The sequence below is a fragment of the Embiotoca jacksoni genome, unplaced genomic scaffold, assembly GCF_022577435.1.
Source record: "Embiotoca jacksoni isolate LCO1_2020_lvr unplaced genomic scaffold, fEmbJac1.0.p SCAF_2, whole genome shotgun sequence".
Classification (NCBI taxonomy): Eukaryota; Metazoa; Chordata; class Actinopteri; family Embiotocidae; genus Embiotoca; species Embiotoca jacksoni.
In genome coordinates, this window is record NW_027185340.1 from 10,855,220 (window position 1) to 10,871,519 (window position 16,300).

The 16,300-nt window shown below is 41.4% G+C and overlaps 1 protein-coding gene across 3 annotated transcripts in view; it reads right to left on the minus strand.

Moving 5' to 3' along the window:
- LOC138201224 (ephrin type-A receptor 6-like) overlaps positions 1 to 16,300 on the minus strand; it is a 163,925-nt gene that overhangs the window by 32,247 nt on the left and 115,378 nt on the right. For all 3 annotated transcript variants that reach the window (XM_069154533.1, XM_069154532.1, XM_069154531.1), the window contains exons 6-7: positions 1,070 to 1,194; positions 407 to 569 (exon numbers count right to left, since the gene is read on the minus strand). In XM_069154533.1, coding sequence (XP_069010634.1) covers positions 407 to 569; positions 1,070 to 1,194 — 288 coding nt within the window. The remainder of the gene's footprint in view (positions 1 to 406; positions 570 to 1,069; positions 1,195 to 16,300) is intronic.

A 16,300-nucleotide genomic window follows, 5' to 3' on the forward strand; every position in this document is an offset into this window, starting at 1 on the left:
TATTGTGATGCAAAAGAAAATCGCTTAACTGGCCTCGATACAGTCCATCAATCTGTTGATGGATTCTGTGGCTGCTTGTGCTCTGTTCATACAGAGTGGACTGAAAATGAATGGCTGATCCTTTTCACCAGACTCATCCCAATGTGACCTTAAGAGTTTGCTGCCATCACTCTACATGATCTCTGTGTACATCACCTTCAAAATTCAACTACCTGCTGTCATGCAAAAAAAACAGCACTTTTATCTTTTAGCCTAACATAGACACATTTTGATATTTATCCCAAACCAAGTCCCAAATCTTAGGTAATTGTTTACACGAGTGAGATGCAGTGCAGATAAAACTGTCAACGGCAGATGTACAAGCACATGTTTAAAGACAGATGGATAGATGCTCCGAGGTACTTACAGTCTCCGGTCGTTTCGTATTCATATTTCGGGGAGTAGGAGCTGTATCCAGCTGGTGTGCGAGTGCGTACGCTGAAGACGTACCACGTTGCTGGTTTTAAACCCGAGACAATCACACTGGGGGCCTTGGTGCGCGTCGACGAGTAGCTCAGCTGCTCGTGTTCCTGTGGGAGAGAGCGGAGGGACGATCGAAACAATCTTAGCAATTCAGAGCAGATTTTAAACATGTTTTTTTAAAACGTTGACACACTCGTCAGGGATACTTTTTCTGGATAAATGGGGTCAAAAAGTATTTAAAATATGATTTAGATTTACCGACATCAAAGTTGAAGTAAACACTTGGCTGCTTTTTTTGATTAGTGTCTCATTCACCATCTCAGTCACTAAGGCGGTTGCTGATTACACAAGGACTGCCCTCTAGTCACATTTTAGTGATGGACTTATAAACCCTTATGATCACATTGAGGAATACCAATGACAGATAATCTTTAAAACAATTTCTTTTTTCCAATACAGACACACCGGCTGTTGTAGTTGGACTGAAAAGATGTTCTGCATAATTTTCTGGTATCTTGTGCATAAAATCATCCAACAGAAGCATAACGGAATTATGTAGTCAGCTTAAAATGGGATATCAACTTGGAATTACAGAGTACTTCTGTACCTTCTCATAATATTTGATCTCGTAGTCGAGGATTGGAAGTGTTGTCTGTCCAGGTTGTTGCCAGGAGAGAGCGATGCTGTTTGGAGAAGCCCAGTCCTTCTTCAGAGTCCCCACTAGAGACGGACCTGGTTGGTAAACACAACACACAGACGTTCTTTTGAATATCCTGACTCCAGTGAAACTGTTGAGAAACGTTCCTGAGGTTACACGTTGGCACGAGATGCTTTTGCACAAACAGTGTACAAAGCGTGTGTAACTGTGAACAAGAAGCAGCTGCAAAGATGAACGTAATTAACAAGTCAACTATTTCACATGAATGCACCATTCTCCTCCGATAAATCTGCATTTCTAACAGCCCAAACAAACAGACCTCAGAGAAGACAATAACAGAGCAAATCAATTCTAAATTATATATTTTTCAGGGCAAACAGAGTGGTTGAAGGTTACTTATGGAAAGCAGATTCTTTTTCTTTTTATGTCATAAAATCCTATTACTATTGAAATGTTATTGTTTGTAGAATTACTGTAACGAGCAGGAGAGTACAGTAAACATGAGGCATTGTCACAGTGTGGAAAAGTACACGGCAGGAGGTTAATATTATAATTGAGATGATGATGCTGATTGAGTTTTACTTAATGTCTGTAAACAATTTGCTTATTACTTCTCAGCTGCGTTGTTTCTGTTGTCGGTCATTTAGTGTGGTTAAGGAGTAACTAATTACACTGGAATTAAGTTGCAACGCATTGAGCACAGGTGACTTGTTCTTCATTGACCACATACATGTAAAATTAATGACATTTCCATCAACCTCAGCTGTATGCCAATTAACAAGTGCTGGCATGCTGAATTACGATGATGACCACGTGCTAAAAATCAGCATGCTAACTCTGTCATTGTAAATCCGTGCTGATGTTCCCACTGATGTACCCTTCAGGCCTGAGTACATCCTCACAGAGCCACCGGTGTGGTGCCAAAGACTCTCTGTCTTGTTGATCTGTGGAGAATAAGTGCAATAAGAATACACGCTGAAGACAGAGCGAGGAGTTTCTCCATGGTGCAGCCAGTGCACGTTGATGCTATCTGCTACAACAGAACCTGTCCGCCTTGTTAGTAATTATCATCACACATTCATGCTGACACTCAACTATTCCATTTCAAACTGGACTTAAGTCCTTTCAAGTCCCTGTGAAAAGCAGCCACATAGTTATTTCCCTCTCCCAGATGATCATGTTGTTTCAATTTCAAATAAGTTGAATAAGCCACATCTTCTCTTCTTGGAATGAATTGCATTAGCTTTGCTCTATAAATTTTCTGCTGGGTAAATAATTCCACCGAGCTCCCAAGAGAAGTCAGCAGATGTAACTGCTCTGAGAGTCATTATTATATATTATATCATCTAATGTTACACACTTGACTCATTATGCGGATATAAAATGTAGGCCTGTTTTCCTCGTGCATTTAAAGTGAAACGGTGACATTTATCCTACGATAGAGTGTCCTGGGAAGCTGATAGCAGTTCTTGCTTGGACTGAGGATGGGTTTTAGGGGATGGATGCTTTGGGTTTAGGGAAAAGATGAGGGCTCCAGGATGGGATTTAAGGTTTAAGGGTTATGGAAGAGAGTATTGGGGCTAGGGGTCGGGTGTTAGACGAGAATAGAGTTGTGGGCTGTAGGGTTTTGAGCTTGTTAGCCAGATGCCAAGAGACCTACTGCTACTGATCTTTTACAATAAGCTGAAAGTGAACAGCTTCATCCCTTTACTTTTTGTACTCTGCTCCTTTTTCTGCACGTCTTCAAATTTCATTCTCGGTTTAGAATGGAAAGCAACTGATTATCAGTATATTGGAGAGCAGGAATCCACGTAGGAGAGGTTTTTAAACTTGTTTGAAAAGGGGATGGGAGACACACTGTGTTGGAGTTCAAACATTAAAGACGCATGTTTGCATTCACTACATTGAGTCTTTATCCTATTTAGTAAAAATTCTATGACCTGTGTTCTATATGAAGGCTCCTGTATGTCAAACTGACTCTCACCGCAAGGCCTGTACACAACTTTAAATAAAAACGAAACTGTGGAGAGAGAGGCACATGTCGTTTGTATGTACAAGGGTGGATCAGTAAGTTTAGTAACTGCTCTTGTTGTGCATGAACAAGGTGTAGCACTGTGATACGTAGGGAGGGGGAGGGGGAAGAGGAAGAGGAGGAGGAGGAGGAGGGTATAAACCTAATGAGTAAGTACTTGATCCAAATCAGCACCTGAGTTACAAATGCTTTTGTTAGTAGTGGTCCGGGTGCATCGGCGATGTTTTACACACCTAAAACTTGTGCAGAGAGCACACATCAAAGTTTATGACAAATTATTGGTGAACAGAAATAAGTAGCACAGAGTTGACACATTAAAGTAGGAATGGTGGGGAGCGCTGATTGTGTTGTTATGGGCGAGAAACTGTGAACAGCACAGTGTCAGATTGGAGAACCAAGGTGCCATCGCATCACAGTTCAGGTCATTTGCACTGAATGTTTTGTCACAGATGCCTCAGAACATCCAAGAAGAGCTACAATAAGTGTTGACAGTCTGAACCTGGAGGACAAATTGACAGTCACAACCCCGCAAATCTCAAAGAAAACCCACCTAGTTGCGTGTTTGAACAGATGCACATTTAGATTTTTTTTTTTTGACAGTGACGTTCCGCCAGAAAACACCTTTCCAGGCTAGCTGCTTCATCGCCGTAGGCTTGCTGAAGCATTTTCTAGGTTTCGTTGCAGTTTTCCAGAGTTTGACAGATAATCTGATGTGCGCGCTCTGGTCATGTCAACGGAGAAATCGCCATGCGCACGGACCAGCACTAAATAACTCAGGAACTGATGCTGATCAAGTGACAACATTTTTTTTAACACTTACTCATTTACCTTCCTCATGCTCCGTGCATGTCACGGGGCTTCACATCGTTTATGCACAATGTGAGCAGTCTCTCAACTTATTGATCCACCCTCATATATAAAGACAAAGGTGTCTGCACAGTGTTGTGGTCTTTATAGGATTAAAAAAAAAAAAAACAACTTCAAAAACACTTTGGCCATTATGTACTTGACTAACTCATCACGTCCAAGCTTGCAAATGACTAAAACATGCAGTTAACAGAGCAGCCAACGACTCAGGTCAATAATTTTAACCGAATCAAAACTTGGTGACCGATGAAATATGGCTGGAGGGGTGAGGTGTACGCTGCAGGATCTAGTATAGCGCAACAGTCATTTTAATGCTTGGCTTCTCCTTCATAACCGCCTTCTTAATAGGCATTTAAAATTTGGTAGGTAGCCTGAAATGCTGGTGAAACCCGAACAACATAATGTCATGCATGACTGAGAGCAGATAATAATATTAACATAATCAGGAAGCTCAAAGGGCACGGTGTGTGTGTGTGTGTGTGTGTGTGTGTTTGCATACATGTGTATGTACACGCATGTGTGCACATTTTATCTTAAAAAAAATAAAAATAAAGAGTGTTGTGCAGCTGGAGTAGAAAATAAACCCTCACTTTTTCAGAAACACAATAAGCCAAAGCTGCTGACATCTTATTAGGTGTTATTATTACATATTACCTCTCATATGACCATTTTACTCAGAGCGTGCTCATATCCTCTTCCCCGTCTGTCCTCGGTGGCAGAGAAAATTAATCTCAGGGGGATTTTATCTGATCTAACTCAGTCTAATGAACCACTCTGTTGAAGCTGTGACGTCGCAGGGTTTCCTCCGCTGCTTATGCCAGCTGGGTACAACTGTGGTTTGTGGCTGTAGAGTCATGTTGTGGAGGCATTAAACTAAGACACAGCTAGACTGTTGGCATCTGCTGTTAGCATATCGGCCGCTGATGGGGAACAATAAACACAGCCTGAATACAATCTCCTCCGGACTCACAGATTCAAATCGGCTTTCTGCCGCGTGCCTCACATGAGTTGTGGAAACAGCATTAACCACATGCAAACAAAAGGTGCCCACACAGACAGAGCTGAGAGCTCACGTGTGTTTAAAAAAAAAGAAGAAATGTTCCTGGAGAAGCGAGGCTGTCTGCCTGGCAGAAAGTAATCGCCAGTAGAAATGTGGCAGCTTGTCAAAACACAACACATTACGACACTCAGCTTTTCCTTCCCACAGCAGTCATACAAAATACACACCGTCTCTGATTACTTGTTTTTTGGGCTCTTTTTTATGTTTTATGTTATAAGATACTGACTGGAAGGTCTACGTTAAACACAAACCTTTTGTTTGATCTTTGGACATCATCATGCTCCCAGATACGCGTCATTCTTTTCATAATAATTTCGCCTCCGTTTGGTTTTTGAAGCTCACATTGTGAGTGTATCCGATGTGATCTAGAAGCAGATTATTTTGTATAATTTATAGGAGTGTGGACTTTCAGAATAGAATCAAATTGAAGATGCTATCAGCATTAGTCCCATATTGAAAGAAAAAAAAAATATCCTGTGTGAAAATCCCCCTACAGTGGATATACATGGTACATGGTAATATTACTGTAAATATTGGTTAGCTGTCACAACAGTAGCCATAAAAACGCTTTTAGAGCCCAATAATGGACATTTATTGACACCATCAAGAAGAAGCCTCATGAAAAAAAGCATAGACACTATGTGTTCCCATTAAAACAGAGTTAATAATAATAATTAGACAGAATTTAAACATACTTCAGTGCGTTATGTTGCCCCTCTATATGAATAGTGAATGGATGCCATGTATTTCAAAGGCGTCCTGCCTTTGAAATACAACACTGTCTCCAGGCACCGACAGCACACTTTGAGGACACAAGACACTCGTCAATTGTATTTAATGATTCTGTATATTAAAGCTGCAGCATGAAATCTGCCAGAGGAACTCACTATCTTTCTTTGAGACGCAGGAGCACTGGAAAGCCATTAGAAGCACCAGTCAATTACGATGCCCAATGGATGGATTTTCCAGTCAAGCGTGGTTAAGCTCAACATAAACTAATGGGGAGTCTTTAAATGAGCTTGACCTGCATATGATTTTAATTAGCTTTCCTGCCCTAAAGGCTTCCATTAACTGTTTAAAAAAAATCAATAGAGCCAGTATTGATGCTGTGCGAGAGCTTAAACGATGTCCTAACACTCCACTGATTCAATCCTGATAGAGAGACAGAGTACAAGAGAAACACATATACACAATATGGATGCTCTTGTTTATAACCGCCATATTGATAAGTCTCTTTTCAAGGTGCTCGTCTCAAGCCGGATCCAAATTCGGTCTTTTGTTTTCATGGGAGAATAGAAGGAAAAGATGTACAGGAACCAACTCATGCACATGCTATGTAAACATAAAAGTATTCAATCTGCCTGCATTCAATTTGATTTGGTTTGAATTTGTTCAAGTCAATACCATTGGACTCAATTCCCAACGCTTCCTGCCAATGTCAAGTACATGGAGGGCTTCAGAAGCACTTTGTTGCTTCAGGGAACGAAGGGAATGAATGAATGGATTGAAGTCGTCTCCAACGTTACCGCTGGGACATCAAGTAATCACTCGAAGCAATGTCACATTTGTTGAATGCGTAATGTCTGTGTGTAAATGTGTGTGAATGTACGCGTCAACGGGGTTTTGTGTGCTACTTTTTCAAACCATGACACAAAACTGAAGGGACCCAGGCTGTGCTTTGGGGACTATCATCATTACACTTCATTAATGCTGGAGGTCAGTGCACTGTGGGTCATCTGCTCCGTGTTATGAACTCCGAGCATAAATACTGACACCACAGAGACCCGACAACAGCCAAGTAAACTGGTGGGCTTAAGTCTAATTATAGAGAGTTGCTGTGAAATCCGACTCAAATAAATGACAGCTCAGGCAAGCGCAGCTTGACTGAAATTGCTGCCTAATTAGCACCGAACTCTATGCTTTCCATCTGGGAATACGATCTCCTTGCAATATGTGAACCTTCAACACGTCCTCATACCAAAACGAGAGAATGGATCTGTTTTCAATGACTCCCGAATTGACATACATTCGTGTTTTCAGCGCTATCTATAGGACCAATACATCTTAATTATTCAAACAACAGAAAAGGCTATCTACCAAAACAACATACAGTATATAGCAGTTGAAGAATACCAGCCACAGGCATACCTTGGTCGTCATGGTTACAATTGTAACCTTGTGGTATAGGCTAAATATATTGTGTGCAGAAAACAAACCGCAGTAAATGTTATCTTCCACTGCAGCAGTGCTGCTGTAGATGTTGACTTTGGACAGCAGGGGGTGTAGTTTTACCGTTTGTCTGTAAACATATAAAAGATGCAGTTTGGTCAGAGTTAGGCACCATAACTGCTCGGTTAGGTTTTGGAAAAGGTGAAGGTTTGGGTTAAAATAATTAGCCAAAGTGGGCTTGTGGTATATATTTATGAAATAGTTCATCTTTTTCAAGCATGAGTATAGATGCAGGAGGGAAAAAGCTTAGCTTATATTATTGCATGGGAGCAAGAGGGAGAAGCTAGCCTGACTCTCTTAACACATTGTTTATTTGTTTACATCGCACACAAACAGAAATGTAAAAAAACAAATGTAAAAAAATTACAAGTGAAAGTGATTAAACTGTGCTGAGAGCTGATTGATATTACATACTATACTTTTATGTCTCGGAATCATACGTCTTTCACATTAATAAGCGTTCATTTCCTGTGTGGGGTCCAGATCTGTCCACCGAGCAATTTCTGTGATGCTTGCACTTATGCAGCTACATTTGCTTCAGATGTTTTGCGTGCTTCTGATTAAGTATGTACCACGTTGGTCATCGGGTACATAAGCCTGGCTTTGCATCCATCCTGCCATTGCCTCTGTAGCTTCACACATCTTATTCCATCTCCTTTACTACAATCTCCATATAAAGTGCTGCAATTTGCTGGAGCAATCTCTCCCCCTGTGGTGATATAGGCTTCTTCTTCTCGAAGCATATCGTCGCTCCCTGCAGTCTAAGAAAGGAAAAATGGATGTGACCCTTGTGACACTAAATAGCTGTCAAATGAATCTAAACTGGGACAGTTTCTTGTTCTCCCTGGGCACACCTGCAACCCTTCCCCCTGCTGTGGTGGCTGTCTTTAGTATGACAGTAGAGAAAAGCTCCTAAGACTCTTTGCCCCATCCAGATGGTGGCTACAACAGCCTCCCGGACCATTTATCATGTGTATCTGCTGAGTACAGGGAGTTAACAGGTAATTAAAATCATCAGTCACGCAACAAAAGCAGGGACTGGGAAGGTGGCAAGGAAAAGAGAAAAGGAATAAGACCTTTCTGTGAGTTCTGAACCATTTTTACCCTCTAGCTGTGGCTTGGAGGTGTGGTAAGAGAGTGTGGGAAAAGAAGTAAGGAAAGAAACACAGGAAAACAAAAGACTAAACAAATCAAAGAAACCTTGAGAGACAAAGTTTGACAACAACATTTAAACGTTTGTCCTTTTATCGACAATCTGCACTAAAGCAGCGGAAAGGGGATTAAAAGACAGACAGACAGACGCAAAGTGAAAAGAAGAAGTGTGGCCCACTGTCACGTTTGTGTGCTGGCTAGCCCGTCTGGTACTCTGCGCTCCTCTGTTTAATAAGGTCCCAGCTTGCCACTGATCCCTCTTGTTCCCACTTAATGGGGATGTGGAGAAGCAATGACGTGTGGGAAAGGCCAGTGAAACTGGCCCTATACTGGCCCACCACAATCAATACTCATTTAGCCTCCACCTATCTTTCCCCAAAAGTAATTAATGAGAAGAAGGGAAGTATCTGGCCGCTGACAGCTGATTTCCCTGCCGGTCCCTGTCCTTAACACCCTGTGCATTTCTCATGCTTCTACTTAAAAGCCTCATTATGGCTGAAACCAAGCATTCAGTATTGGAAAGTGACACAGATATAGGCCGACACGAATGTCCATGTGCATAACGTTGTCACACGTGTGAGGCTAAAGAGCTGAAAGAAGAGGTGTCACACTCACCTGTTAGTGTTTTTAGATCAAACGCATGTTTGTTTTGATGTTTTACATCTATTACATTTGTAATGCGATGTTTGGTCCAACTAGTCTTCCAATGCGTCTCATCTAATGTGATCAGGCTTCTCTGATTACACATTTATTGTACAATGGAAAAAAAAAAAAAAATCAATCTGTAATGATCTGTTTGAATTAAAAACTTTGGAGTGAAAAAGGCGAGTCTTATTTAGCTTCAAAGGAGGATATTTCTAAAAACGTATGACCACACTGAATGTCCATCAGTAAATTTCTTCTCTGCATGTTGAATTTGTGTAAACTTGATATTTCAAACAAAAGTTGCTGCCGTCAGCCACACTGCTCACCTAGAACCTAACTTAGACTCGTTTTACTGGAACACTTACGATTTTACAATGACAATGATGGAAACAGCAATGACAGTGATGGTTTGGATGACTGTGATTATGGGTCGCAATAGAAAAAAAGTTAATATGATAAAATTTCAAATCTGCCTCAGGGAGTTTTCTATTCATACAGGAATCAAATTTGTAGTGTAAAGAAAAACTTTGACTTGTACCATATAAATATAGTTATCAAAGAACATCAGAGCAGAATATAAACTTTCTGTAGCTTCAAACTCTCCTCTCATCTTCTCTGTGAATAAGAGTACAGAGGGAGAGGAGTGAAGTGCCACTGCAGAGGAGATACAGTATAAATAGCAGTCGACCCTGCTGTAGCACCCACAGCAGACTTACTGCAGCAGAACACACTTTCCTATAGAGTGAATTCCAAGCAGAGCTGTCAATATACAAGCCTGCTGCCCAAGTCAAACTTCCTGCAGTTAAAATATAATTCACAATTGATACAAGGGTGCGAATGGGTCATGACGGATTCCTTGAATACAGAAGGATGCACTTGGAAAGCACTCATAGTGTGCAAAGAGACAGTAAACATGGTACCCGACTCCTGTTTGGGCAAGTCACTCGCAACTCCAACAGACACGTAAAAGGTCACCGCTTCATGTTTTCTGTGGAGTAAAGAAAAGGCCATTTTCCGGGGGATGTTTCCGCATTTTGTTAATAATCTCCTTCTGCAAGTGTGGTGCTTTACACTGCTCCATTACACAACAGATTTAGAAAAGAAAAGGTGTGAAAACTGATACTTAAAGAGAAAATGGAAAGTGGTTGGACTCCTATTAACAAAAGGGGAACATCTGCTGAGGGAGGAAAGTGTGCTAAAGCTTGAAGATCACAAAGAAAACTGACACGAGGAGAACATTCAAACAAATGAGTTGTGAAAGATATCACTTACATGATGAGTTTCACAAAAAAGTAACAGGCAGGGTAAGCTCGACAAAAGAAAGCTTGTCAATGTATTTGATGTCTCACTCTGAATCCATCTGAACTAGGAGCGCAAACTGTACGACTCTGAGCTGACTGTGTCCTCAGTGGTTGTTAAAATGTGTAAAGGTCTATGGAGATTTAAGTTAGAGCGGCTGTCATTATGAATGGTTTGATGGAGTGAGGTTAATGCAATTTCATTTAAATGAACTGAACCGACAAAAGGCATTGGCAACTGATTTATCTAACTTTCAGTAGACAATGGGACGGCATTCTGGGGAGGAAATTCAACCCAAAGATTGAAGAGGGGATTGAGGTGGGAGTTGAGAGAGGGAAAACTTCAGAGAACATCCATCAGGATTGCAGAACAATGAATCCAATCACTCTGTATTAATGAGCCAATGCTTAAAATAGTTCCCGTTGTGAGGTGAAGTCAGGGGAAATGATCTTTGCAGGAGGGGAGAAGCTTCCTGATAAAAGTCTGGGCATAAATCATTTTGTGGAGTAGAAATAGCTAATCTCTTTTCCTTCACTTCAAACTCCCCACCTGCTCTGAACACTGCTGAATAGCGATCCTGGGGAATAGCTATTCTTAACGCTGACTGGTGAATAGGTGACTTACTGTATGTCTGGAGGGCTCAGAGGAGCTGGCTGAAGATATATGTGGCCACACACAACACTGTTCATTTGGGCAGCTCCATGATGGCCAGCAGGATTTTAAGCTGAAAGGCACACACCCAGCATCAGGAGGCCCGCTGCCTTTACAGCCAGAGAGTTCGTTTTACCCAAGTCGAGAAGGAAATTTAACACAGCAACAGTAGCCATTAGTTTTAGCCATCAGTGTTTTTGCCGTTCATTTGGTTTCGTTGGTGTAACTCATTTTTACACATCTAAATTAGAAGATTTCCTTTTTCTAAAACTGGTATAGCATGTTTTATGTTTTTATGTACGAGATGGCAGTCGGTTAGTTCGTCCACCACTTTGAGCCAGACTGAAAAAAACAACTGACGGATGGACTGCAATGAAGTTTGGTACAGACTCAGACAATTATCGGACTTTTCCCCAAACAATTTGGTATGTGACCAAATAGGTGCAAAAGTACTTCACAAGAACATATTAGCATTGCCCTACTGTACCTTCAGCAGCCAAATCAGAAAATCTTTTATCCAAGTCCCTGAAGTTTGATGTAACCGAATGACTTTGTTCCTTTATCAGCTGTCTGTTGTTCCCCATTTTAAGCAGGTGAGTGTTTGTCTGCTGTAACCTGAATACGAATAAACAGATCCACGTTCAGCCGAGGTGCAGATCTCCCCACTGAGCCCAGCTGTGATCATTTGCCCTTTCTTACTTTGCTCTTCGCATTTTCTAGCCCTAATTTTCCTCAGCGAGAGTACGCACAAATCAAACGCTATTGGACCTCTAACAGCCCGAGGGGTGCGCTTACCATCCCCCCCCTCTATTTAGCTAAATGCAAAGTTAAGAGATGTCAGAGTTCAGACATTTAATATTTACAGTGCGCGTAAAACATAACGATCACCTCCTGTATTCTCATTGTTTGACTCAACATCTGTTGTTTGTCTCCACAGCTCCAACTGAACGAGTCGGAGATTTTCTATGCATGTGTGTTTGTGAGGGTGTGCGGTAGCAGCAGGTCATGGGTGTTTATATAAGAGGGCTCCGAAGGGCAGAAAAGAGCAGGGGGGGGGGGCAACAGATGCCCAGGTCATATGAAGCCTCACGGGAACCGAGCAAAACAAACCTGCCAGCAAACACAGCGAACAAACACCTGCTAATAGCGCAGTGCAGATGCATATATTTATATTTATGTTTATTTATCATCGACACACTCATTGTCTTATGTGCGTACCCTTATAAACATACCCGAGCCCTGTTGCTCGTGGCTGCAGCCCCTGTTTAATATTTTCTCCTCTTACATGTCGAACTAATTGTTTCATAACCTTATATTTGTTCTTCGTTTGATTACATAATGAATAAAAACGTAATATTCACTCCACTCTTTGTGTCTTTGCACCTCACAGTGAAGTTCTGAGCAGAGTAAATTACAATTTTTCCATGACAGTGGAAGAAAAACTAAAGTACTTGCTATCAGTATGAACCTTAAACCCCATATATTGGTCAAAGAATGCTTCCTATTCAATCTAATCACAAATTGCCACTGCGCCAGGAGCACCTGAAAGGACAACCCTTCATGTGGGCATGGAGGCAAGTGGCTTTTTCACAAAACCGGAACAGCACAGTGCCACGCTGCAGTTATCGTGATGAAGTATTGGAGGTTTGACATTTGCTGAAACGGCAACAAATGCAAAAAATAGAAAGTCTGAGAGTAAACAAAAAGCCTAATGTCCAAGTTTGTGTTAAACAAGAAGGCAGCAGTTGGCTGTTAATAAGGAATCTGCTTCATAAACAGACCTGCTGCTTTAAAATTAAACGTTAGTCCATTGCTTTTGATTTTAATGTGATCGCAAGTGAAGCTATATCTGTTAATTAAAAGTAAAAAAAAGAAATATTAAAGTGACATAAACTCCAAAAAACTGTTACCAGTGTCACCACACTGGGTGAACAAATCAGTGAAATGACATGGTGATAACGTGGGTCAGTGTTATTGCTCCCTGTTGAGATGCAGAATGTACACTAATGACATATCACAGCTTGATGGTCGAGTGTTTTTAGATAGATGAAAGAGGTCTTTTCTATATCAGCACATACATGTTGTTTCCAAAGTACCTTTTGCTCTCTTTCCTAGAACGCTATAGGGGGTTATCACTATAGGACTGCCACTGTGCTGGAGCATTTCCCAGCATGCATTAGGTAATCAGCAGGGAAATACCCATGACAGGTCTCCAGTCCATTGAAGGATTGAAAGAGACAAATAAAGAGAAATTAACATGGCAAAATTCACATTTAGGGGTAATTTTCCATCATCAGATCAGCTGATCTATATTATTTTTGAACTACGGCTAACCAGGCAACCTGAGGAGAGCAACAAGACACATACAGAACATGCAGACTTCACACAGAAAGGATTGTGGCTTAGATTAAAGCCGAACACCCAAACCACTAAACTAAAACACCATCCCTGAATTCAAATCACCGTTAAACAAGGAAAAAAAACAACAACATACAAATAAAAAGACATTACTTCATCACTTACACCCTAATGTGAAACGATACAGCTATCAGACTCGGCTCTTATGTGCCGCTTTATTTTCCTGAAAGTGGGTGTTTTCATTATTTGTCTATGAAACCCTGTCTCCTAAAAATGATGTCGCTATACAACTTAGTTGTTTTCTCAGTTATGTTTAGGTGGTAGTAACTGGATTACTACATTCAGAGACAATGTTTCTTGTAAGAACGAGGGACCACACTTCTCATCAGTTTTGTTTTGATGACTTTCAGTGACAGATTGTTCTCCCATCACACCATGTCAAAAGGTCTGCCACCTCACCTCTGTAGGCCCTTTTATCATCACCAGTGACAGTACAGTTGTCCTGATGCATGCAGGTGTCCCAGTGTTAATGAATAATATGTTGGAAGTGTGGTTCCTGTAAGTAAGTTCAAACCAAGTGGCAGAGACCGGGGACAAGGCCAAGCGTTTGGAGGAAATGGTTGTGTTGAATGCGGAGCTTCAGTGAACAGGAAGCACTGCAACATCCATGCGAGAGAGAGCTGTGTGGCAGCTGAGATGGCATCCTCTACTGGTGTGATCGGTACTGTGTTCTGAATGTCAGCGGTGACCACTCTTTCAAAACACTTCATTGCAATCAGAGTCTGCCTTCATTAAGACACCACACTGTGTTCATGTTGGGTATAGGAGTCAGAGCACTTGTCATGAACCAGTTGGGGATCTTTGGCTTGTACAAAGGTCAGATTGAATATGTTTGAAAAAAAACAGTTGCCATTCCCGGTGGTTCAGTCTGAAGGGCTTTGACATGGAGCACTTCAACCAGCAGTGTGTCATTGCCGCTAATTCCCCCACTTTCGCTCTAGTAGTCTGAGATGAGTTGCAGACCTCGCCACAGTGTAGTGGCTCTCCAGTTTCTGCGTGTACTGCCTCTCCGACGCTTCAACGAGGGTCCGACCTGGCTGACTTGTCAGGGCTGCCAGAGGTTTTGGCGTGTTCATGTGCGCTTTGTGGACACTAAGTTTACAATTCAGCTGTTCATGTAACTTGAATGCATCATTCTCCTTATTGTCGATCAAGAGGTAATTTTGTGTGGCAGCAGCTTTAAAAGGAGAATATTGTGTTTATTTTGAGTTAATATTGAAATTTCAGTGATCTTCTAGCAAAAATGTACTTGCTTTAATGTTCACACATTATTTTTCTCATACTGTCCATTTCCGCCCATAGTTTGTTGCCCAGTGATGTTTTCATGTCAGATAATTAATTAGGAAAAATGAACCACTTTTTGTCGCTGTTGTTTATACAAAACGTAAATTGGTGTCAGTTACATTTCTTAACTGTTATAAAATAGCTGTGTATATAATTCAATATATTTTTATGAGCGACAGGGTCCTGCTGGATAAAGCTTGTATGATTAGATAACCCTGCACATTGAATTTATAATGTAAACTGTTGGAGTAGACCATTTTGTAGGATGAGAAGGAGATATGGAGGGGTTTACATGACCGGTAACCAACCCAGGGAACACTGAGTAAATGATTTGTGCTGGTGGTAGTACATACAACATGGAGAGCGAAGATCTGATGGGAAATCCTGGAGATCTTGATCTTATGTTTTCTCACTGTCTCATCTTCTCTTCCGCCCACCACTAAGGCTACCCGTGACGGCTGTCTTTACTTATCTCTTTTCTCATCTGTTCTTTCCCTGCGTCTTGTTCTTCTTTGCTCTCACTCTTTCTCTTTGCAGAGCTGATGGCAGCGGCTGGGTTGTGATCCAATCACAGGCTGGCTGCGGCAATCACCGTCTGCTGATTGGTTTTATAATCCTCACTGAGGATCTCAGATGGGAGAGAATCAGCTGGTCAAGAAGTGCGACTCTGAAAGCTGTCATACTGATGCACACACACACGCACACACACACACACACACACACACACACACACACACACCACACCACACCACACCACACACACTCACACTCACATACACATACGGACACATTATTCCTTTCTTTTTGCAACCATTCCGCTTCTTGACTCCACATCATTGCTTTCATTCTGTCCGCACAAGTTCTTCATGAATGTATGCGTGTGTGTGTGTGTGTGTGTGTGTGTGTGTGTGTGTGTGTGTGTGTGTGTGTGGCTGGAAAGAGATGATTGAACAACAAAGAGGGCATTCACACAGCTCAACATCTGTATTTAAAATATATAGTTATTCATCGTGTGTGTGTGTGTGTGTGTGTGTGTGTGTGTGTGTGTGTGCGTGCGTGCGTGTGTGTGTGTGTGTGTGTTTTTAGCTACGTTTCTGGATATGTGCGTATATGTATGAAAAAAGCATGCGCGTTGACATATTTTAGTATATGATGCAAAGCCACATTCTCGCCCTGCAACACCTCACTAGCACACAAAAGGATAGGAGGAAGGTAAAATATAACAAAATGCATAAAGGTATAGCCATAAACACTCCAGCCCAAAGTCCCAGATCAATATGCTCGGCTTTAACTCTCATATTTATACATCCGGAGAAGAAAAGCTAATCTTCAAGGCACAATATCACACCTAAATTCCCTTATACTCACAGGTAATAGTGGAGGTTGGATTTGCCTTCTAGCATGGATAACAATATGAGAAGAGAAAATGTAATTACTCAACACACACAGGTGCTGTTCATGGAAAAATACAATAACTCGCACATAGACATGCATACAAAAGTGGCTACAGAAAAGACAACCCAAATCTGTATGTGCACTCTAC